At 40.7% G+C, this 25,901-nt stretch overlaps 2 protein-coding genes across 2 annotated transcripts; both read right to left on the bottom strand.

The window, feature by feature from the left end:
* Positions 1-9,586: 9,586 nt before the first annotated feature.
* On the bottom strand, positions 9,587-17,135 carry LOC139450610 (calmodulin-4-like). Its single transcript, XM_071232385.1, has 3 exons — positions 16,989-17,135; positions 11,517-11,608; positions 9,587-10,004 (listed from the first exon to the last, which is right to left on the bottom strand). The coding sequence occupies exons 1-3, from the start codon at positions 17,133-17,135 to the stop codon at positions 9,755-9,757; spliced, it is 489 nt and encodes a 162-aa protein (XP_071088486.1). The 3' UTR covers positions 9,587-9,754.
* A 1,862-nt stretch (positions 17,136-18,997) lies between these two features.
* LOC139449429 (calmodulin-4-like) lies at positions 18,998-22,637 on the bottom strand. The gene is made up of 3 exons (XM_071230816.1): positions 22,491-22,637; positions 20,309-20,403; positions 18,998-19,211 (listed from the first exon to the last, which is right to left on the bottom strand). The coding sequence occupies exons 1-3, from the start codon at positions 22,635-22,637 to the stop codon at positions 18,998-19,000; spliced, it is 456 nt and encodes a 151-aa protein (XP_071086917.1).
* Positions 22,638-25,901: the final 3,264 nt, after the last annotated feature.

The raw sequence follows: 25,901 nt of genomic DNA, 5'->3' as shown, positions 1-25,901 counted from the left end.
AATTCGTAATCGACGATTTCGCTGACTATTTTCCACGGAGATGTTTCATTTTCACCACAGTAATCGGAAAACAAACAACCTTACGCATAATGTTTTTGGTTTTTACATTATTGGAGATTTACAACCTGACGAGACGCACTAAGTATCCAGTGCGCAATGTCAACAAAATAGCCGCCATGGACATTTTGTAAAAAGACGCATATTCAATACGTTTGCCAAGCTATAAACTACTGATAACCACGTTAAGGCTTTACAATAGTCAGTTGGGGAAATGGTTGAACTTTTATAGTGTGAAATTTGAAAATATTGTGAAAACTCGCAAGTAAACTCGGCACAGCGATAGTACACAGGCTATTGTATGTGGCAGCCATAGGGTTAAACAACAAACATACGAATCGTGTGTATGGTCATTTACTCCAACATTGATGTCATTTATAATTAAATATAAGATAGCTACGCGATAAATCGCAAAGAACAATGACGAGCGAAGCGTCGTTTATTTCACGATAAAACAATGTTCTATTATGATGTAATTTCTGGAGATTCGAATATGCGCTCTCAACTTGATGACGTCATATATTGGACGACGCTATTTTTGAGAGGGAAGTGTCTAGCAATTTGTTCCCCATAGATGTAGCTGGGCTACGCAGATAAACGCAGAGGCCGAACGATCGCTTCCAAAAGGGGAGAGATATTACAATCGGTATTAGTAGAAAAGGACCAGATAATCGAGGTGAGAATTGTGAGAATATGCGGGATATACCAAACTTAACCCACCTGTTCGTAAAATGGACTTGTCCGACATTTTCAGGGTCGGATTGTATTCAGGGAGTCATCATTATTAAAAATTTGGTAAATATATTTAAAGCTTGTTCATTTTATCAACATCCTTAAAGAGGCTGACTGAACATAATGTTTATCTCATAAGAAATAAACCACTCCGGACTGCGCCCCACATGTTTTATTCTCCCTGCAGTGTTTTATTGTACGATAAACAACTCCCACAAGTAGTATATTTCTTAAACATGCTTGGCATATGAAATTATACGCTTGAAACTTGGACTTGACCGAAAGTTTACAAACGTTATCAAAACGTTACTAGGCTGAAAACAGTCACCGAAACACTCCAAACACAACTACGATACCTGTTTCAAATACATTCCATCGAATAACCAGGTTTTTTGTTTCAAACACGGGTGTATACTTTCTATTGCCCGGCAATTTACATTGGAAGGGATTGATTTTTCTTTTTCTGTTGAAATATCTGAGAGTTGGGGGATCAGTTGGGCGATTATGAGTAAAGGATCAAAATACTTACTGGTATGTGGAGCGTTTTTCTCTGGATAGGGTAAGCTTCACGAGGATTATGAAAATAGTGACCAACTAAGGCGACCAGTGAGCCTGTGTGGGTGATGTCATCCTGCTGTGCCCTTCTGAGACTTTAGAGCTTGTCAGTAGGTCTACTCAAACTACATATGCAGCGCCGTAACCAACAACAAACCAAAGTAAGACATTCTATTCTCAAAGAATAATATCAGATCATATGACTCATCGATATGAATTGAACTTGGCTAGAATGAACAGCCAGTCCTTCTCGCACCGGCCACTTTGAAGTCACGTGCTCATAAGTTACAAGGCTGAATGTATAGGACACACAAAACGTGTGAGTACCGTACCCTCCACAGGAAGTACATTAGTTTAACCTCTTTTTAGTTCACGTGTTGACCGCCTCCGTGGTCTAGTGGTAGACCTTCCGCTCTCCGGGCGGAAGGTCCTGGTCATACCAAAAGACGTTAAAAGATGGTACTTGCATTAAAAGGGCTAAAACAAGGACTGGTCGGCTCGGAGTCGGTATACTCTGTCGGAGTCGGGTACTTGTGTTAAACTATGGCATGGTGTCTCAGTGAGCTAGCACTATAAATCGACATCAGTCCGGACTAGTACAAGCAGCCACACTCACACGTGCATGCACTTCGCTATATAAATACAATAATCTTGGACGCGACGTTCAACCCAATTTCACCTCGCCCAGTTCACGTGTGGCGTAAATGAGGTTGGTTTTCAGGGGAAAGGCCATAAGACATTAGTCCTTATCAGGGTGTTTTTAATGATTACTTCAAGATTGGTCAATAATTTGGCCACGGTGAGCTTATTTGAATTGGGCGCTTAATACGGCAAATGCGGTAATCGGAAGACATTTTTTGCGCCATTAAGATAATTACAATTCCAAGACCTGCATATATGGTCATGTTAGTTCTGGTTCAAGTGTATTGTGACTGCTTGAATTATTCAATTTGATGAATACGTATGGTATAAGTGAATACAGAGACCACGAACAAGCAATGTCACTGACTAAGCCCAGGGGCGGTCGGGTAGCCTAGTGGTTAAAGCGTTCGCTCGTCATGCCGAAGACCCGGGTTCGATTCCCGACATGGGTACAATGTGTGAAGCCCATTTCTGGTGCCCCCCGCCGTGATATTGCTGGAATATTGCTAAAAGCGGCGTAAAACCATACTCACACATACATACTGACTAAGCCCAGCGATGTTCAGAGTTTTGAATATGTGTTTACTAAATATAGATTGCGGAAGCGCATTTTCAACTCTGCGCCAGGTTATTGAAAAATGGAGTTGCGTTCACAACAGGCAGAGATCAAGCTTTAGTAAATACACTTATTCAAACGTCGGTGAAACTAAAATGTTTTCAGTAATAGTTGCTATGCAATTATATACCCCCTCTGGAACATACATAAAAAAACGGAATTGAATGTCATGTAAATGTTCGGTCTTAGTAGGAAGCACTTACTTAATAATTTGGTCAGGGTGCGCTTATTGGAATGGGGCGCTTAATACGGCAAATGCGGTAATCGAAACACCGCTTGACGAAAGTTGCGCTATTGAGATAATTACAATGCCTAACAAGCCAGGGAGTCCAAGAAACGGTTCTCGCAACCTGCATATATTGTCATGTTAATTGTGGTTGAAGTGTATTATAACTGGATAAATGCTTCATTTATAATAAATGCGATTATAATTTCAGTGGACTTCTAAAAATAATTTCATACTTTGCATTCACAGGTGGGCAGAGAAGAACAGGCCAGGTGTGGTTTGGTAACTGCAATTCATTTGACAAAAGAACCACATTTTCTTGAAAACATTTTGATGTGTTTACAAAGTTACGTCTTTTGTCAGAGAAATCAAAAGTCACTATAGAAAATCAAATTTGTTTTCATCCAAAGCAATGAATCGTCCGGATCCTTTAGCAAACGTGCCTTTGAAACTTTATGATATGTATGGGCTATGGGGCACAAAGAGTTAAGAAATGTGTTTCAAAAGCCTCTGTCGTTAAATGTATGAACACATAAACCCATGAACGGCAACACTGACAAGACTAAGATTTTACCTTTTTGAATGGGGTTTTAATGGATTAAATCGTTTCAATATGTTTGTGGCTACTTGCTGTTATTTTCTCAGTATGTTCTTAATATACAGTTAAGTAAACCCATATTTACATTATATATTTATAGCTAAATTACCATAAAGCAGGCGACAGAACATCCTATGTCTGTGATTATGGTCCTAATACTGTATATCTTTTGCAACTTTCTACAAAGTTTCTAATTTGTATTGACATCAGAATTATTTTGGTAAGAAGATCCGTATTTATTTTTTCACTGTTGCTTTCGCCATCTCTTTGTAAGTTTAACATACCTATTAATGTTGTTTCATTTAGGCTTCTATTACAAAGCGCGCTGATGAAAACAGTACATATTTTGACCATGATTATATTTGTTATTTGCAAATCGCATTGTCACTGTTAACCCAAACTGGCATTAACTAATAACATATACTAGCCACATAAAGAAACTGTGCACGGAGAAAATATATTCTGGATTGAAATACAACACAGCAAGAACAAAATGATGCAGACGTTGTAGCAGCTGAATGATCGGACCATAAGAAAATGTCAACGGGACCTAAACAACATCTGTACGATGACGTCAGAAGATCAAAATGGAGTAGGGGGTCAAACGACAAAGTCACGAAGTCAATAACGGGTATGACCACCCTGTGCGTGAATCACAGCAGTGCATCGGCGACGCATGGAGTCCACCAAATCGGCATGGAAGGCCTGGGGAATGGCCTGCCATATCCTCCTCAAATCCTGTGCCAAGTCACGGACGTTATCTGGAGGATGTGGAAGACGACGCAGACGGCGCTCCATTTCATCCCACACATGCCCTATTGGGGAGAGATCTGGAGAATTTGCAGGCCATGGCAGTAATATGACATTGTTATGGTGAAGAAAATTCATCGCGACTCTAGCCGTGTGGGGACGAGCGTTGTCCTGTTGAAATGTCAATCCAGGGCCATGCCGTTGCAGGAAAGGAATGACCACAGGCCTCAGAATCTGATCTCTGTAGCCAACACCGGTGAGATTGCCCTGAACAACCACCAAAGGGGTTCGGTGCCGTGCTGTTATCCCGCCCCAAATCATCACAGAGCCACCTCCAAAACGATTCCTCTCCACAATACAGTTGCGTGCATAACGTTCTCCCAAACGCCGGTAGACACGTTGGCGCCCGTCACTGTGGGAAATGTTGAACCTCGATTCATCTGTAAAGACAACATTTCTCCACCATATTCGAGGTTGGCGAACATGATTTCGTCACCATCTTAGACGGTTGACTCGATTGGCTCTATCGTACGTGCAAAATGACTCATATCCTTGATAGGTATGTGATAATTTAGAACATCCCCTACTTTGTTTGGAGAGTATGTAATGGTATATGTTTTTTCCTATGTTTTGTGTTGAGTTGAGTTGAGTCGGTATATTGTTGTACTATGTATATTTGATTTCAATTGTTTTAATAATAATCGATAGTGACTTTGTTTTGAAAAAAAAGAATATTTTTCTTTCGTTTGGGCTGTTTTGGGAGAGTTTTGGAATCAATCTTTGATGCTAATCCGTAAGAGCTTAGATATACATGTAACTTTTATTTGCCCTTGAATTTTCCTTTGTTAAAGCTTTTCGTTCTTACACATCCATTTAGTGTATTGACATGTATGTTTAGATAATACTAAGATCACAATTCTTCATTTTATTTTACTTTTGTAAACAGAATGACCAGTCGTGGATAACATAAAATCCTGGCTCATTACTTCTGTAACCTTGTATATACACATCAACTAGTGCTTTTATTAAACTCATATTTGAACGTTCATAGTTTGTAGCGTTTTCTCGCATTCCAGGAAAATGCAATCACAATGATTGTGTGACCTTTTACGACACTTATAAATCGTCCTGTACGTTGTTGTCACGGGCAATTTGGCTGCATGTACATGTTTAAAACTGATTAGGCGCCTGTCGAATCTACATCCGTATAAAGGACAAAGATCTCAAGTATTCCTTTTTGCTCAAAGTGGACATGTGTTCTGAATTCATTCTGATGTCTGTGATGGTTATTTGTCAAATTGAAACTGAGACAAGATGCTTCACCTTGGGTTTATCAAGAAACTTCCGTCCACGGGCCCTTTGTACCTTCGTGTTTAGATTCCTAACTCCGCTCATGTTTGTGTGATTTGTCGTGGACAAGGAAAGTTCGATACGCGGCTGACACTTCCAGAAGCGCCTGTAAAATGTACATCAAGCGACGCAAGATAAGGTCTGCAAAATATTGATATTGTTGATTTAACAGTAAAGTGGAGTGGAAGCATTCAATAATATAATAGTAAAGGGGGTGAAATACGTCTTACTTAAACAGGACAGTAAATAGCACGTGGAGTGTGAATCTTTCGAATTAAGCATAAAAACCTGGCATATTACTTCTTTAACCTTGTATCTACACATCAAGACTCATATTTGAACGTTCAGTTGTTGTTTTTGTTCTCTCCTGGGTCAGTCAAGGTATCCTGGCATTATTGAATGTGTGACCATCTGTCAAGAAGTCTTTCAGATACTTGATGTCATCTGGCTGCTGAAGATCCTCCCAGTGTTGTTAATGGGCAGAGGTTTGTTCATGAATGTACTCTTGCCAAACTAAACCTGTATTTATCGGGACTTTTTAGATACAAGTGCAACCTCTCAGAACATGCAACAATTGTTTTTAGAGTAACGGGTGTTTCCATACAATTCAACTTTACAGGAGTAACGGGTGTTTCCATACAATTTAACTATACAGGAGTAACAGGTGTTCCCAAACAATTCAACTATACAGGAGTAACGGGTGTTCCCAAACACTTCAACTATACAGGAGTAACGGGTGTTTCCAAACAATTCAACTATACAGGAGTAACAGGTGTTCCCAAACAATTCAACTATACAGGAGTAACGGGTGTTCCCAAACACTTCAACTATACAGGAGTAACGGGTGTTCCCAAACACTTCAACTATACAGGAGTAACGGGTGTTTCCAAACAATTCAACTATACAGGAGTAACAGGTGTTCCCAAACAATTCAACTACACAGGAGTAACGGGTGTTCCCAAACAATTCAACTATACAGGAGTAACGGGTGTTTCCATACAATTCAACTATACAGGAGTAACGGGTGTTCCCAAACAATTCAACTATACAGGAGTAACGGGTGTTCCGAAACAATTCAGCTACACAGGAGTAACGGGTGTTCCCCAAATAATTCAACTATACAGGAGTAACGGACGTTTCCATACAATTCAACTATACAGGAGTAACGAGTGTTTCCATACAATTCAACTATACAGGAGTAACGGGTGTTCCCAAACAATTCAACTATACAGGAGTAACGGGTGTTCCCAAACAATTCAACTATACACGAGTAACGGGTGTTCCCCAAACAATTCAACTATACAGGAGTAACGGGTGTTCCCAAACAATTCAACTATACAGGAGTAACGGGTGTTCCCAAACAATTCAACTATACAGGAGTAACGGGTGTTTCCAAACAATTCAACTATACAGGAGTAACGGGTGTTCCCAAACAATTCAACTATACACGAGTAACGGGTGTTCCCCAAACAATTCAACTATACAGGAGAAACGGGGTTCTCCATACAATTCAACTATACAGGAGTAACGGGTGTTCCCAAACAATTCAACTATGCAGGAGTAACGGGTGTTCCCCAAACAATTCAACTATACAGGAGTAACGGGTGTTCCCAAACAATTCAACTACACAGGAGTAACGGGTGTTCCCAAACAATTCAACTATACAGGAGAAACGGGGTTTTCCATACAATTCAATTATACAGGAGTAACGGGTGTTCCCCAAACAATTCAACTATACAGGAGTAACGGGTGTTCCCGAAAGATTCAACTATACAGGAGTAAACTTCATCCCTGAGTTTGGTCTTCCAACATCACCCCGAGCTACCAACACTCTTGGACAATTCCATCCCACACATGTTATATAGGCGTGAGGTCTATGGAAACAGCAGATCGAAAAAGTATGAAGATATTCCCTTGTCCACACGTGCCACATGAGGGGGCGTCCTTTTTCCTGCTGTAAAAGGGATGTGACGTACATGGGTCTGAAGGAACGGAACTTGTAAGTCACTACAAAGACATATTTCATATTTCGCCAATTTAATATTGAGTATGTATCATGTAGTCTGCCGAGAAATCAATCGGAACAGACCGTAGGTAACTTGCATATCTCGCATAAGCATCGTTAAGCAGAAATGAGCCGATGTTTATTCGAATGCATTCGTTAAAGGGAAGTAACTCCGTTCATTAGGGTCGTCTGGAGCTGTCAAAATAGCTGAAGCGTTTTTCCCAGTGAAGCTTTGGACATATTTATGGTCTGTATAAATGTATGTCGGTGAGATATATTCCTTGTCAACCGATCCCTCGGGGCATACGGTGTGATGTACCTCGTGTAAGAGCCTATAAATTCCAGGTCTGTTTAAATGTATATCGATCAGATAAATTCCTTGTCAACCGATCCCTCGGGGCATGTGGTTTGATGTACCTCGTGTATGAGCCAGACGGTTCGGGGTACGTAGGCTCACACACGGTACATCACTCTCATAACTCATAATGCCCACTCAGAGCCCTGTCGGGACCCTTGGACAAAGTCGAACGGGCCCCCGATGGGCTGCCCATTTAGGGCCAGTTCCCAGCTCAGATTAACCGCAAGTGGGGCCCATGTGTACAAGCTGTACATTCGCTAAATCGCCATGACTGGTCTGCATATGTGTACTGTCAGCGTAATGTCCGATGTATATTTACTTTATCGATGTAGTGTTCGAACCCTCAGCTTCAATGATCCGATTCAGGAACATCATATTCATGCAAAGGCAGTTTAAATGTATCTGCTGTCATTTATAGTTGTGGCCGGACTGGAGTTAGTGTGACTGAGCTTGATGTTTGTGTGACTGAGCTTGGTGTTTCTGTGACTGAGCCTGGTGTTTGCGTGACTGAGCCTGGGGTTTGCGTGACTGAGCTTGGTGTTTGTGTGACTGAGCCTGGTGTTTGTGTGACTGAGCCCTCTCAATAGCCAAGGTAACAGCTCTAGAACGAGGACCACCGTATATATCACGGGTACGAGAACCACAACGAAATCCCAACAATTCCCTTGGTGTATGACATATATACCCGCACTTCAACGAGGTCTCTTGTATGTACCCTATGTACCATCTCTTTAAAGAGTTTCTCTGTATGCACCATGGGTACGGACTCTACAACGAGGTCCCCTGTAAATATCCTGGATACCACATCTACAACAAAGTTTCCCCTATATTCCTTGGTACCATCTCTTTAAAGAGTTTCTCTGTATGCACCATGGGTACGGACTCTACAACGAGGTCCCCTGTAAATATCCTGGATACCACATCTACAACAAAGTTTCCCCTATATCCCTTGGTACCATCTCTTTAAAGAGTTTCTCTGTATGCACCATGGGTACGGACTCTACAACGAGGTCCCCTGTAAATATCCTGGATACCACATCTACAACAAAGTTTCCCCTATATCCCTTGGTACCAGCTCTTTAAAGAGTTTCTCTGTATGCACCATGGGTACGGACTCTACAACGAGGTCCCCTGTAAATATCCTGGATACCACATCTACAACAAAGTTTCCCCTATATCCCTTGGTACCATCTCTTTAAAGAGTTTCTCTGTATGCACCATGGGTACGGACTCTACAACGAGGTCCCCTGTAAATATCCTGGATACCACATCTACAACAAAGTTTCCCCTATATCCCTTGGTACCAGCTCTTTAAAGAGTTTCTCTGTATGCACCATGGGTACGGACTCTACAACGAGGTCCCCTGTAAATATCCTGGATACCACATCTACAACAAAGTTTCCCCTATATTCCTTGGTACCATCTCTTTAAAGAGTTTCTCTGTATGCACCATGGGTACGGACTCTACAACGAGGTCCCCTGTAAGTATCCTGGATACCACATCTACAACAAAGTTTCCCCTATATCCCTTGGTACCATCTCTTTAAAGAGTTTCTCTGTATGCACCATGGGTACGGACTCTACAACGAGGTCCCCTGTAAATATCCCGGGTATCAGTATAAAAGTAAGATGTAACGAAGTACTTTCAGGAAAAAAGAAGGCTTTACGCAGAGTTATGTTTTATACAGGTTTGGTGGTTAAATGTCCCGAAGAGTTTGGACAAGAATCAAGTGGGAGATAGATTTTAGTTATTGGTCCTTATCGACATAATTGTGATGCTAATGCTGACCTTATGAACATAACAAATATATGTACAAAATTCAACAAATGGCCTATTCTGCTGAGAACGAGCGAGTGTACATAATTCAGACTTTGTCAAACGTTTTGGTATCATCATTTCCCATTGCCGACAACACCAGTTGGAGAAATTCTTCGTAGTTCAGTTTGCCGTCTCCATTGGTGTCTACCGGTGCCATAAGTTCTGCAACCTCACTCTTCGAAAGTCTCTTCGTTCCACGATCCCCCGAGAACCACGCGCTCTGGATCTCGTCTGCTGTTAGGAAGCCATCTTTGTTTGTATCATATTCATTGAATATCCGCCTGACACTGGCCACTCTGAAAGATATAGTTGTGTGATTTGACAGTAATACTTTTAGATGTCGTTAATATGAACTGCACCCTTAGCATAGGTCGACAGGTTGGAATTGGTAATGCATGAAGGGAACTGTCAACTGTTGGATTGAAATAATTCATAAAATTTGTGTCAGCATAATCTGCATTCCCAACTCAACCACTACTACAGTCGGTTTCTTTGCTTTCTTCGTGTGCGAAAGTGTTGACAATCTGTCAGTATATTCTTTCAGTATGACATTACGTACAAAAACTTCCGTCCACAGTGTGGTGTTCTAATTACGTTATATCTGTGTACAACTTACAACATTTCATATTCCATCCCCAACGACAGCATTCAACCTACATCACCAATGACGTTGTTCAACCTACATCCAAAATGATAACATTCAACCTCGTCCTCAGTGAAAGCATTCAACCTTCATCTTTAATGGCAGCCTTCAACCTACATCCTCAATGGCGTTATTCAACCTACATTCTCAATGAAAGCATTCAACCTACACCCTTAATGACAGCATTAACATTACATCCCCAATGATAACATTCAACCTACATCCTCAATAAAAACATTCAACCTACAACCTCAATGACAGCATTCAACCTACATCCTCAATGACAGCATTCAACCTACATCCTCAATGACAGCATTCAACCTACATCCTCAATGACAGCATTCAACCTACATCCTCAGTGACGTTGTTCAATCTACATCCTCAATGACGGCATTCAACCTACATCCTTAATGACAGCATTAAAATAACATTCCAAATGATAACATTCAACCTACATCCTCAGTAAAAGCATTCAGCCTACAACCTCAATGGCGTTGTTCAACCTACATCCTCAATAACAATATTAAACCAACATCATCAATGACAACCTACATCCCTAATGAACGAATTCAACCTACATCCCCAATGAAAGAATTCAACATACATCCTCAATGACAGCATTCAACCTACATCCTCAATAACAATATTCAACAAGTACCATCAATGACAACCTACATCCCCAAATGAAAGAATTCAACCTACATCCCCAATGAAAGAATTCAACCTACATCCTCAATGACAGCATTCAACCTACATCCTCAATAACAAAATTCAACCTACGTCCTCAATGACAACATTCAACCTACATCCTAAATGACGGCATTTAACCTACATCCCCAATGGCGTGGTTCAACCTTCATCCCCAAATGGCGTTGTTCAACCTACATCCAAAATGATAATATTCAACCTACATCCAAAATGATAATATTCAACCTACTTCCTCAATGTAAGAATTCAACCTACGCCCTTAGTGAAAGCATTCAACCTACATCCTCAAGTATACAACCTATATCCTTAACTGAGGTGTACGGTCAACATCCTTTATGACGGTATACAATTCACATCCTTTATCACCAATTCACCTTGCCTTTGGCGGTGTTTAGGGAGTAGAACGAATCTGTACGTGGCAAGAGTGTAGTATAATCTCAAGTAAGATGCTACTTACAACTTCTCCTCGCTGTCGGGACCCATGAAGGCCAGAAACTCCTCCAGTGTTACTTTCTCGTTCTTGTCGGCGTCCATTTCACAGAACAGGGTCTGAAAACATCGATACAACAGTGAGTGAATATTGGTGTAAGCCGCATTCAGCAATAGTCCGTCTATATCAGGTCGATCTGAGATTATTCAGCGATAGTCCGTCTATATGAGGTCGATCTGTAATTATTCAGCAATAGTCCGTCTATATGAGGTCGATCTGTAATTATTCAGCAACAGTCCGTCTATATCAGGTCGATCTGTGATTATTCAGCAATAGTCCGTCTATATCAGGTCGATCTGTAATTTTTCAGCAATAGTCCAGCTGCATCCGGTCAATCTGTACCTATAGTCCGGTAATTAAAGGTTTATTTTTCATGAAGGTTCAACAAAATTGACGGAAAAGGTTTTTTTAACACATTTCACTTCCTTGATAGGTCTACTTTTAAAAAAAAAATAGTTTACCAAAATTTGACTTGGGGAAACACCCAAAATAAGTCAAATCCAAGATGGCCGCCATCAATACAAACGAAAATCGAAAAAGTAAAAAAAAAAAGAATCAATCAAAATCTAAACTGGATGATGACTCTATTTATAATTTATAGGATCAAGACAGGGGAATATATATTTAACAATTTTGAAGTGAAATCTTACACAGAAATAAATTACGGCTGCCCGAAATGTGAAAAAAATGCAATTGTTTCATATCGGACTACAAATTAAAATACTTAACACGGTCTTATAAAGAGGATATAACCCTGCAATATTACAGTTTGCAAGTCAAACATACTATCAATTTAAATGTCTAAAGTTCAAGACAGTCTTTATAATCACACTCATATACTGGACATGAAGAGACGATTATTCAGTAATGTCAGAAAAGTCATGACTTGGTCCATTTGAACATGTCATCCCTTTGCATTGTCCACATGCTGAGATACATTGTAGACAAAAAAAATTCTGCATGAGCATGTGTTTTCATCAAACTTTCCAGTGCAATTGTATCTGATTATTTTCAACAGAAATTTAGGAGTGACAGCTTGGTGCCTTGTGATTGGTTTCAATATAATGCCCTTGTTGCTCTTGTGAAGCGTCCAGCCCCATTCCGTCGCATCCATATTGTTGCCTAGCCAGGTCTGCACTTGTGTCGAAGGGGTAGGTAATTTGAGCTTGATACATACCTTCTCAGTGAATTTTGTCACACGTTCAGAATTCAAATCCAAGCCAGGCATACAGCCGTAGAGGATTGCAAGTGCCTGATTACCAGCCTGCTCGATTTCTGCATGGTTTCCACCTGTCACCATGAAAACCTTTGAATATTCCTGAGACCATCCCTATGCCATATGGCCTCGATGTTGTGTCGGTCCCTGACAATGCATGTACAAAGAGCAAAGAATGGCTGAGATTAGGATCAAGGATCATCTGTAGTATGAAGATTTCAATGATCTTTGTACTTGTCTGAAGAAAGATGGTCTCATGGTATCGGGTCTGAAGTGATATTGCAACAGGATGAGAAGGTCGGTGTCATTCCCTACCACTACCACAGGCAGTGTTTGAGCCAATGTACAGGCAGACATTGCAATGTCATAGTCAGCATCTCCGGATGAGTGTTTAATCTGAAAACCCACCTTTTTTTATTTTTGCCCCCAACAGACTGAAGAATTTCTGTTTGTTTCTTTCATTTGCCAAAAGGGATTTTTCTTCATTTTCAGAATCATGTCTGGTGTGAAATCCACATCCACTCCAATCTCACTTCCAGTTCTTCTCTGATGGATCTCATGCTTGGTAAAAAAAACACCACAATAACCATCAAACACGATCAGAGCATTGCAGAAGTGGTTCCGCAAGAAATGAGCCCGCACAGCTTGTGCCACTGATTTGCCGGACAACATCTGATCTGTACTACCCTCTGAATATACTTGAGTGATGATCTCCTTTAACCCAGATCCAGCCATCAGATTCCTACCTGTACCCACAAAACTCATCTAAGTATGGAATCCCCCCAAGACCAGGGCTATTTGATGCAAGGGGCTCTCAGCTGGCCGTGATTCGATGATCATGTATGAAATTCACCAAAGTTGCTGGTCGATTGTGATAACCGGTGTGATTCCATGTCGTCTGGTATGTTTGGAAATGATTTGTCACTTGGTGTCACGTTGATAATCGACAAGAATATCTCAGAGCTCTTCCTGGGGTATGGAATGTTAGAATGGAGCAACTGCATGCAACCGGAACACAGTGGTCAACACACACAAGTGGCGCACTCCACAAAATATCTAGTTTGCTATTCTTTTCATCAAGACAGAAGTCTACTACATTGCTTGTCCCAAATGGGAGGATCAGTTAAGTCATAATTCCGTACTATTTGAACATTTCAATTGAATGTATCACAACTGTTCCTTGTGGCAGCACACAGCGACAATAAACTAAACCCACTTTGCTTTCGGTCTTTAACGGGTCAGCATGCTACGACTTATATCTATATCGAAGTCTTTGCTTTCGGTCTTTAACGGGTCAGCATGCTACGACTTATATCTATATCGAAGTCTTTGCTTTCGGTCTTTAAAGGGTCAGCATGCTACAACTTACAACTGAATTGAAGTATTTACTTTCGGTCTTTAAAGAGTTATCACGCCCTGGTGTGTGGAAGTTACGCCCTTGAATGTGGAAGTCTAAGCTGGTTCACGGCTCTATATGCACATTTTCAACTTAAAATGCAATATGAGAAACGAGACCCAGCTCAGTGTGAGTCACGTGTCTAATATGTGTGAGTCACGTCTCTGGCATGTGTGAGTCACGTGTCTAGTATGTGTGAGTCACGTGTCTAGTATGTGTGAGTCACGTGTCTGGTATGTATGAGTCACGAATCACGTCTCTAGTATGTGTGAGTCACGTGTCTGGTATGCGTGAGTCATGTGTCTAGTATATGTGAGTCACGTGTCTGGTATGTGTGAGTCACGTGTCTAGTATGTGTGGGTCACGTGTCTGGTATGTGCGAGTCAAGTCTTTAGTATGTGTGAGTAACGTGTCTAGTATGTATGAGTCACGTGTCTAGTATGTATGAGTCACGTGTCTGGTATGTATGAGTCAAGTCTTTAGTATGTGTGAGTAACGTGTCTGGTATTTGTGAATCACGTGTCTAGTATGTGTGAGTCATGTGTCTAGTATGTGGGAGTCAGTCCCAAGTGTGTGTGAGTCACGTCTCAAGTATGTGTGAGTCACGTCTCAAGTATGTGTGAGTCACGTCTCAAGTATGTGTGAGTCACGTCTCAAGTATGTGTGAGTCACGTCTCAAGTATGTGTGAGTCACGTCTCAAATATGTGTGAGTCACGTCTCTAGTATTTTTAGATAGCTGCATATTTTAAAGATAACGAATCAGTCGCCATGTAATATAATTTGCAAATTATTCCCATAGCCAAGCAAGCAACTGGTTTCCATAAACCCGAACAGGCCAACCAGGGACTTGGGACACGTATAACTGATTTGCTGATAGAGAGGGTTGGCCTTGTGTTGCATTATTGCGCTCAGCGACGGCGCTATTTTCGTATGGTTATCGGCAGTTGTTTTGTGTTAAGGACTGCATAACAAGTCTGTGAAGTAATCCTTGTTGATTTATTTATTTCTTAGATATGAATTTGATAATGTATTTGGAGGTATAAACGTTAAAAACTGGTGTGCCGCTACGAGGATTTACACGAGAGCGTTTCGGTTTATATTAACAAACAGAGATTGAAGTCAATTCTTATATGACATTGAACATTCACGTATGGCTGGCTATAGTGTTGCTGGCATAGTGGATATAGTCGGGACAGATCGCAAAGGCCAGATCCGTATTGATTAACGTGATATACAAATTGTGAGGGTCCAAAGGATATAACACGGATCGCACGTCACGCACCTTTGATGCCAGGTTCTTGTAAGTATACATGTAAGTGACCCACAACAGACTAAGCAAAATGCTTTGAAAGAATTTTTTATTGACTTCTGCAGATATAATCGTACACAGAGAAAAGGAATGACTCAAAACCAATTGTTGTCTGTCAGTGAGATTTGTTTATTCGTTGGATCTGAAGATTGTTCTGAATGTGAGAACGGATGGAAAGTCGCCTTCGGACGACTCTGCTTCCTCAACTCAACTCAGGTGTATTCTCCAAACACAACCACGGTGGTACAAAAGGAAAGTTATTAATTTCAATAAAATACATAAATATAAAGCAAGATGGCAGGATACGCAATATTACATGAATATATACAAATAATGTAATGCACACTTGAATATCACATATATCTCGTACAATGATCATTCACACATACGTAATAATTTATGATAATTCACACATAATTATTTACAATGTATCAGGATAACAATACATCATATGAAAAATCAAGCTAGTGTACATGGGGACATACTAGTTTGTATACCATAAAGGTATACATGACTCTAAATTGATTAGTTATTCATTTTATATTTTTATCAATGATTGAGAGGAATTTGCGAGCTTCTTCAGATCTATTAATTGTATCTGTTTTGGAGGAAAGGAAGTGTTTAAATTTAGTGATGTGAGAAGAATATGTGAAAATTTCGGTGAGGTGAAATTGGGTTTAACCCCGGACCTTCCGCTCTACTACTAGACCACGGAGGCGGTCGTGAAATTATCGGCTATGAGAGAGGTTCTATGTTGCATATATGCTTCACATCTAAATAGGAAAATAAAATTCATCAGCTATAGCTGGCGATGGACAGAGGCCGTAGCAGTTGTGTTTCATTTCAGGATTTACATAAAACCACATGCCATTCCGAAAATAAACCATTGTCAGCCTCTCCCTAAAGTTGAGTTGAGTGTACAATCAGTAAAAATAAAAAGGATGTCATCAAAACGTGTTGGACCATTATTTCCGCTGAGAGAAGAACGAGGTATATTAGGACAAAGGTGGTATTGGTTCATACGGAACTTTAACATGTTCTTCCTTAACTAAGAGGTATATGGTCAGCTATACTGTACTGTGTTGTTGAAATCAATTGCAATTTTATTTTGCAAAGGATTCCATATATATATATACCATATCTGTAAGTGTAATGCGACAATCATCGTTATATTTAAATTTATTATATTATTAGTATCAGTGTCTGCAAGTCGCCGTGATATAACTATGTCATTGCTATCAACACCGTCAACATCGTGCATTGAGTCGACTTTCGCAAATATTATCATCGCCGCGAATGGCTAGCAAAATTGCTAATGCGGGGCAGAACAATATTCACTCACCCATTCACTCATTTATTCTCCACGATCCAAGCTTAACCAACGATACACGGCATGTAATACCTATATGCGGCTATCGCTAATTTCGATCGTTTAACTTCCACAGCAAAGCAATGTACATCTTTTTTTTAAATAAATGCACATCTTCCCCTAAACTACGTGATTGAGTCACACATACCTGTACCGTCTCCTCTTCATAGGTAAAGCCCAGGGCTACACACGCTCGTGAGAACTCGGACAACGTCATGTAGCCGTCATGATTGGCGTCAAAGTCGTGAAACGCCTTGGTATATACAGCAAGTTCGTCGTCGTCTAAGTGGCTCATGTCGCCGGTGCGAGGGCCAGCGTTAGTGTGTAGTCGTGCTTGTCATGCAGGGGTATACGATATCTGGGATTAAACAGTTACTTCCTTCTTGTCCATACGTAAAAACATTGCACAGTGGGCACGCAAATATAATCGATTCCTGGGTAGTAGCGTCTTGGGCAAACACAAGAGGTTTATATATTGCAGAGATACGAGCGTTTAGAAACTTGATACCCTCGACTGATAAAAGTTCTCAACGGTAATCAATATGACCGGAGTCACAACGTTATAATAAATAGCATGTATAGTTAATTATATCTTAAATAGAATAAATACATATACAAGACTTCCTGGTCCATGGGTCTAGTGTCATTAACAGTGTGTTCGTGTGTGTGTATGCGTGTGCAAAACTATGACATTAGGGAGTGATTCCCTTTCGTGTCTATGCTTGTATGCCTTGTAATCACCTTACTTGTTTTGTTCGTGGATGGAATACTATTCTTCCAAAAAAGCAATCACTAAATGTGATATCTGTTATCAGGTTATGCACAAGCACTGGGTAGTTTATCTTGTTTTCTTAACACCATCTGATGTATTACGTTAGCTTACATGGAAACTAGTGCATGTATCCCTTTCAACGTAGTCGGTATATCACGCAGACTCCGAGGAATGGCTATATGCTGAGATAGTGTATTTGGCATTTGTGTACGTGACAAACAATAATTGATAATCTGGAAGTGTGTGCGTGTGTGCGTGCGTGCGTGCGTGTATGCGTGTTTTTGTTTGCAGTTGTGTGTGATTTTTGTTTGTTTGTTTGTGTGTGTGTTCGTGTGCGTGTGTGTGTGTGTGTGTTCGTGTGTGTGTGTGTGTTCGTGTGTGTGTGTGTGTGTGTGTGTGTGTGTGTGTGTGTGTGTGTGTGTGTGTGTGTGTGTGTGTGTTCGTGTGTGTGTTCGTGTGTGTGTGTGTGTGTGTGTGTGTGTGTGCGTGCGTTTTTGTGTCCGTGCCTGCACGTGTACGTGGGGACACAAAGATTGCACCAGTGCTAGCGTGACCTGTGTGTTTTTAAGCCATAAACCTGTCTGTGAATGCAGAGGAAGATTGTGTTCCTTAACTTCGAAAATATGTATTCATATTGCTGAAATCGTCAGCTCGACATTGCCGGGAAAGTATCTTCTGAATGGCCTTCAAACACAACTATAATGTTTCTTACCTCCAACTAATGTCACTCACTCCTTCACTCACTCCTTCACTCACTCCTTCACTCACTAACGCACGCTAGCACGCACGCACTCACTCACTCACTGGCGAGGGAGTAGTGGCTAGAGAGGGAGTAGGCCACTATTAGCTCTATGTATTGTATCCATATTACTGTGGGCACTTCTAGCATAGGCTTAATAATTCAAGGAAGTCGACTTATGTATTATTTTATTACATGGAAAAGTAATAAGGTTTAGATCTCCGACACTAATTCAACCAATGTGTCGTCACGGATCCAGTCTGTAACCATTTTCGCCAGCCAGTTTGGACCCTCAGTCCTATCTAACCCATATCCAATAACAGTCGAAGCGTGCGGTCAATTTTGCAAATCAAAAACAAATATTTAACCGTATTTTAAGTAAGTCCTTTTATGGCTTATATTTTAGCTAAATTGGTATCCTTATTGGTTCAGGTACAGGTGCTTCTGATGTTAGAAGTTCTATTAATAATAATAATTTTATAATTATAATATTGCCAAGACACAAATTTTAAGGAACGACTTAAACAGGTCGTTAAGGTCAAATATTTGCTGTTTACATGCACAATAGTCAATAGCTACTGTTATTAGTGGGTTGGCATGTTCCATTATCCGACTTGGCCATGAAGGATTGACATTCAGTCAAACTTCAAGGCTTCATCAGCATTAGAAACTCTTCATAGTCCAGTTTGCCGTCGCCATTGACGTCAACTTGGGCTATGATGTCCTTGACCTCTTGTGCAGACAGCGGCTGTTCACCCTCATTCACAGCAGACGACAGAGACCGGTGGAGCTCGGATACTGACAGGAAGCCATCTTTGTTTAGGTCCATCCTCCTAAACATCCGTCTGAAAGTGGCGCATCTGGAAGAAGAAGTAAAGTTGGGTATTTCAACAAACCACCACGAGCCGGACTTAGTCCATTGTGAAGCAGACACGACATTGGGATCCTCCCTCGACAAACACCAACGGGGCTCCAGAACACTAAATTCGCATTTGTCATTAAGAAGTTTTGGGCCAAGTGATCCCCTTGGGGGAGTTTATAAGAAGCATAATCCGGCTTGTATTACAGTAGAAAGTCATTGTACAAAAACAGATTCATATATTTTTAAATAGAACCCTTTTTCAATTTTTAGAACCCGTGTTTTTTTCAGGCGAACAATTGTCGCGCGTTTGCATGTGTTTGTGACCGGTGCCACCGGTGGGGCAGGATACGCTCATCTTTTCGCGAACACCTGGTATCATCACCATTTGAGGGCGGTCGGGTAGCCTAGTGGTTAAAGCGTTCGCTCATCACGCCGAAGACCCGGGTTCGATTCCCGACATGGGTACAATGTGTGAAGCCCATTTCTGGTGTCCCCCGCCGTGATATTGCTGGAATATTGCTAAAAGCGGCGTAAAACCATACTCACTCACTCACTCACTCATCACCATTTGATAGTGATTCATAAACACATGCCCATGATATAGTCGGAGTCGTATTATCGACTCTCTCCTTTTGCTATTGGACATTGAAAAGGTTTTGTCGCTTTATTTGTAATTGTCGGGTAAATATGACACCACAACTGATTGTTTTTTCGTGTTTCATTTTTGATTTCGGGTACCATTTTCTTTTAAATGGTGAAAGACAACAACCACGTGGTTTCATATCATCTTGTTCGATCAGCACAGTTACGAGACCCGGAAGTCATCTGTGAAGCACTTTGTTGTAGATAATTCTCCAAAATTCTGAAATAGCCAATGTAAACATAGAAAACAACACTAATATCATTTAAACCTGCTTTCTTGGAATATTAGTCAAAAGTACATGTGCTATGGCGGATACCTTCTGAATAAGGAACAGATTTGGATGTTTACTGGTTAATGCGCCTTCCTAAATATTAAACACAATTCGGTGCCATGTATGTAAGTACATACACATCTTGCATGAGCAATGGATCTGCATCCATCAGGCATTTTACCGTTTTTTCTCTTTTTTGATTGGTTGCATAGCAGCAAGAAACTCGTCCAAGGTCACATCACCACTTTTATCCTTGTCAAGCTCCGAAAACAGTTGCTACAAATAGAGACAAGACATTCAGTGATTTCCTGAATACAGCCCCGAAACAGTTGCTACAAATAGAGACAAGACATTCAGCGATTTCCTGAATACAGCCCCGAAACAGTTGCTACAAATAGAGACAAGACATTCAGTCATTTCCTGAATCCATTTCATTTTTGCTTCCGTTATAACAGACTCTCGAAATACAAAATATTATGATATGCAATATGTTATTGTTTATTTCAAATGTTATACGTCTTAGTACAACAAATGGTTGATATCTGGAATTCCTTGCTGGTATAAGTTTGGTTAACAACAACATCAAATACAGTGGTTAAGCTGCATGAAATTTGATGTTGAATTTCCAGGAATAACTGTAATACTGTGATCCATCAAATGTATGCAGAGATTTTTGCTGAGTAAGTTGTGGTCACGCTGTTCTATTGACATTCTCTCCAAACCACATTCAACTTGTCCAAAGAAAAATGTCAAATAGCTCTTACATGAACTTTAATCGTTTTCCAAATTGTAAATGTGGCAGTTCTAGTGGGCTTAGAGATAAAATAAGATAAGATAAGACTTAATTATCCCAATGGAAATTCATATTGCACAGTTGATTAGCACTAAAATATGAAAAGAATATATCATATTAAACTATGTACATAAGAAAATAAGACACTTACAAATATAAAATCGGGTAAAACATGTGTAGAATTGCACACTATCACAGTTACGACAAGGAATGGTATCTTAAAGTATATGTATTTATATCACAGCAATAGTAAACTTAAATAAAAGGGATGGTAGCAGTATAAGATTTGTGTACAGCGAACTGTTATAAAGTATCAAACAGATAAACATTTAAAAGTCTAATACTGGCTGGTTTGAATTACTTCCGGGTCCTGTTTGTTTTCACCATGGGCATGCGCAGTCGGTAGCGGCGGCGGCTTGACAAAGTATGTATAACACCGTGTGTACAGTGAACCTCAAACCAGGAAGTACACGTTTCTTACGATAATTTTTCTATATACAAACGTAAGGAGCACTTGCTTGGTTAAAGATTCGATTTAAGTACAGAACATAAAACTTGTGTATCATAATAACGTACAAACAAAATCGGGAAACACAATTTAACACCCCATTACGATATTATCCATGAAGAAAAGACATGGACACATTTTCTTATGCTTCAGATCCGTGAAAATCCGAGGTAGAATACGCCTTCAGCAACCCATACTTGCCGTAAAAGGCGACGAACGCGGTCGGGTGGTCAGGCTCCCTGACTTGGTTGAAGCATGTCATCGATCTCAATTGCGTGGATAGATGTTCATGATGTCAATCACTTGATCGTCTGGGGCGGTATTCATAAAGAAACTAAGATTTTTCTTAAGTGGAAACTTAAGTTTTAGAAATCTGACTTAGCTAAGTCTGAGACTAAAGGTGATATTCATAAAGATGCTAAGTCCGAAACTTAACTAAGTCTCAAAAGAAAAACTTAAGTCAGAAAAGGTAAAATACTTAGTTTTTTCAAGACTTAAGTATATTTTTCAGACTTAAGTTCTTTTATGAATACCGCCCCTGGTCCAGACTCGATTACTTACAGACCGCCGTCATATGGCTGGGATATTGCTAAGTCCGGCGTTAAACAACAAACAATCAAACAACCTTCCGCTTCAGAGGCGTGTCATTCCACCTTCACGTCCTCAAGTGTAAGTCAGTGTTCTCAAGTAAAGTGTGCCACAGTTCCTAGCAACACAGGGAGGCACGGGTGGCCCAGTCGCTTTGCAGAGTTGCGTCCGTTTGGCAAGCCAGAAACCTATGATTGTGGGTTCGAATCCCGGTTCGACCCGATTATGTTTCTAGCTTTGTCAGCACAATACCCGTGCCCGTGGGTTTCACCGAGGTGGTAGACGTCTAAGACCTTCATCACTTCGGGCTTTCCTCCCATATTAAGCTGACACGCCGTGATATAACTGGAACACTGTTAATAGCGGCGTTAAACCCAACTCACTCACTCACTCTCTCACTCACTCCTAGCAACACATGAGTTGGACACGTGTCGGCATGACTTATTTGTCGTACGGTAGATTGTCGCGTCTTACCTTCACCTGGGAGTCATCATAGTCAAAGCCCAACTCCACACACAAGCCTTTGACCTCGGATTTGTTTAAACGTCCATCATGATTCAGATCGACTTCTTTAAACATTCTGGTGTATATCTGCAGTTGGTTTAGAGTCAGTTGATTCATCCTTCATTGACAGTCGGGCTGCTTTAAGGGAAATATAGAACTGCACACCTTCACAACATATCCCATGTAAGGTTCCGCCAATAATATACATGTTGCTGTTGATATAACCCACTGTGCACTCCAACCTTACTGAGTCGGGTGTTAGGGGCATTTCATAACAGCGGCACGCCCCTAAACATTTTAAATGAGTTTCCACTTCTGTAGGGTTTTTTTTATACTGAAGCCTTAATCTATGATATATTGACACTATTTATACATCACGACACAGCAGATGTGCATTAGAAGAGTGAGTGAGGCAGTATGATATTAAGCCATACGGGCTGTGGGGGAGGGAGGGGGATGTGACAGATATGAGCTCCACATCTTGTATCCGTGTTGGGAATCGAACCCAGGTCGCTTCCCTAAAGGAGCCAACCACTCGGCTATCCCACCTTTACACTCAAATAAAAAGGATCATATTATTCACGATCTTGAGTTATTGTATTTTTTAACACGGTTACATTTCAGATAACGTTTGTACATAATTTGAACGCTGGTGTCCTTATTAATATCATCCCGAAAAGTTCAAACGGGAATTCACTGTGCATTTCGACCTGTTTAAGGACAAGTGGTTCCTTGTGTACGAACAGTTAGGAGTGTCGAAACACGACATGTCAAGGTTTACCGGCTTCCGTAAGGCCATACAACCGTATCAGAGATTTGAGTACCAGTGAAAAAAACAATCCGATAGGAACGCCGCCTGAGCCTGCCCCATGTTTAGTTTGTACGCCAGCACGCCAGTTTGCACTTCCAGCACTAAGAAGCCGAGTGGATAGCCATGAGATAAAACCTGCACCCAGGGTACAATGAATGGCACTGGTGATTTATTGCTGGGACACAGTGTGTTAATCATTCGTTGTGTGTGTGCGGCCATTTTGTCTGTCAGGGGTAATAAATCATATTTCGTGCCCTACGGGCTGACAACATTTGCTCTACCCCCCCCCCCCCCCCCCCCCTAATTATCCACATTATCTAAACAATAAACCTGTTTTCCTGTTTTTACGGAGGGTTTGGGCCTTTATACTCGGATTGTCGTATCCATTTATCATTCTTTTTGTTTAAGGAGTGTCCCTTCCCAATAATGTGTGATATATGATACTATCGTTCATGTTTCGCCATGGTAATTATCACGCTCAAACAGGATCCTTTAAACAGTTGTACACACACACACACACACACACACACGAACACACACACACGAACACACGAACACACACACGAACACACACACGAACACACACACACAAACAAACAAACAAAAATCACACACAACTGCAAACAAAAACACGCATACATCTATATTTTTATATAATATATCTTATATATCAACTGTGTAAAACTTTCGTTCCCTGTGGGAAAGTTTGTTCATCGTTGGATGTGAGATTGAGAATTTAGTCCAAGGAAGAATTTACACAACCACGCTCTACCAAGTTGGTGCCACTCAATCCATGTTGATCTGAAGTGTTTGTTTTATAGTTTTATAGTAGCCTAACTGTGCACCTGGATACGGCGGGCTGTGTTGATTAGGTGGGGCCATCCATGTCTTATAGAGCAGGACACAAAGTATCAAACTTTCCAATAGTCAACTCTCCCCTTGTCGAGCAATATTCCAGCAGCCCCAGCCTATGGTGTTAACATTTCACAAAGTTTCAGGTATAACCGAGCATGATCTTAATCAAAAGTTGTTTCATCCGTAATACAACTTTCAAGGCCTTTGTAAATGTTTTACAGTACAGGTGTGGGGGATATTTCCCAATTTGAAGCATCCGTGACACAAACTATGTCAGGTACAGTTCTCTATTTCGCTTGTTCTCGCGTTTTTAGGTGTACAATTAACTTGCATTTTCACGTATTTGCGAACACCTGGTATCTATGTGATAATGATTCATAAATATTAGCGACAAAATTCAGTTCGTTGCAGTATTCCAACTACAGTAAAGTACGTTTATAACGAACACGCTTAAAACGAACTGACGGATATAACGAACTAATTTTTTTTTTCCCGACTATTTGCTATTGTTATACTGTATATATGCTTATAACGAACTACGGTTATAACGAACTAAAGTTAGTGGTCCCTTTGAGTTCGTTATAACCGTAGTTTACTGTATATCAAACAAATGTGTTAATGCATCACTATCTTATGAAACATGAAACAGATGCAAAGTCGGAATCGTACAATGAAATTTCTCATCATTATGAAATTATTTTTGTCGCTTTTATTTTATATCAAACATATCTATCACAACAAACTTTATTTCGGTGTCAGAAGTTAAACCACAATTGAAAATGCAATATCAGAAAGGATCGTATTTGTTGAGCTTATAACGTGCCACTCAAAGCAACAATGGAGATACGCTCATGTTCCGTAATTTGAGCCTGTCTACGTTAACATAACAGGAGAATCTTTCCTTATGATTTTGGAAAGGGTTGTTTTGTGTAACTTTTATTGAAGTCAGCCCAAATCATTAATCCCATTGTAAATATGTCGATAATAATGTGGCTTTAATCATACATTTAAATGTTTGAATATGCAGGTCCAGTGCAATAAAGGAGGCATGGGTGGCCCAGTCGTCTAAGGCGTCCCTTGGGCACGCCAGAAACCTATGATTGATGTTCGAATCCCGGTTCGCCCCGATTATGTTTCTAGGTTTGTCAGCACCATACCCGTGCTCGTGGGTTTCACCCAAATGGTAAATGTCTGAGACCTGCAACCCTTCGGGCTTTCCTCCCACATTAGACTGACACGCCGCGATATAACTGGAATACTGTTAAAAGCGGCGTTAAACCCAACTCACTCACTCACTCACTCCAGTGCAACAAGTGAGTGAGTGGCAGATATGTGGAGGACATCTCCAAATTTGATGCATCAGTGACAATAATGATGTCAGATCCAATTGCCTATTTTGTCTTGTACTATATGTTCCAGTGTTATTTCAGTCACATGCAACAAATGAGTGAGTCGGTTGTGATTGAACTGTATTTCTGGTCTGTCAGGGTAGTGTTCCTACTTTGGTGAAGCCCCCGACAAAGAGTGTCGGGACACCCATCTTTGTGGTAATGAGGGGCATTACCTATTACGACACGTGAACATCCGGGTTATAATAGGTCTTGAGAAACCCTTGTAAGAGGCGACTAACGGAATCGGGTGGTCAGACTCGTTGACTTGGTTGCTGCATGTCATCGTATCTCAATCGCTTGGAACGATGCTCATGATATCAATAA

Source organism: Haliotis cracherodii, unplaced genomic scaffold, assembly GCF_022045235.1.
Source record: "Haliotis cracherodii isolate W230 unplaced genomic scaffold, xgHalCrac1.p SCAF_8, whole genome shotgun sequence".
Lineage (NCBI taxonomy): Eukaryota > Metazoa > Mollusca > Gastropoda > Lepetellida > Haliotidae > Haliotis > Haliotis cracherodii.
The sequence above is the reverse complement of the archived record's forward strand: the minus strand, read 5'-3'. Positions and strand labels throughout refer to the sequence as shown.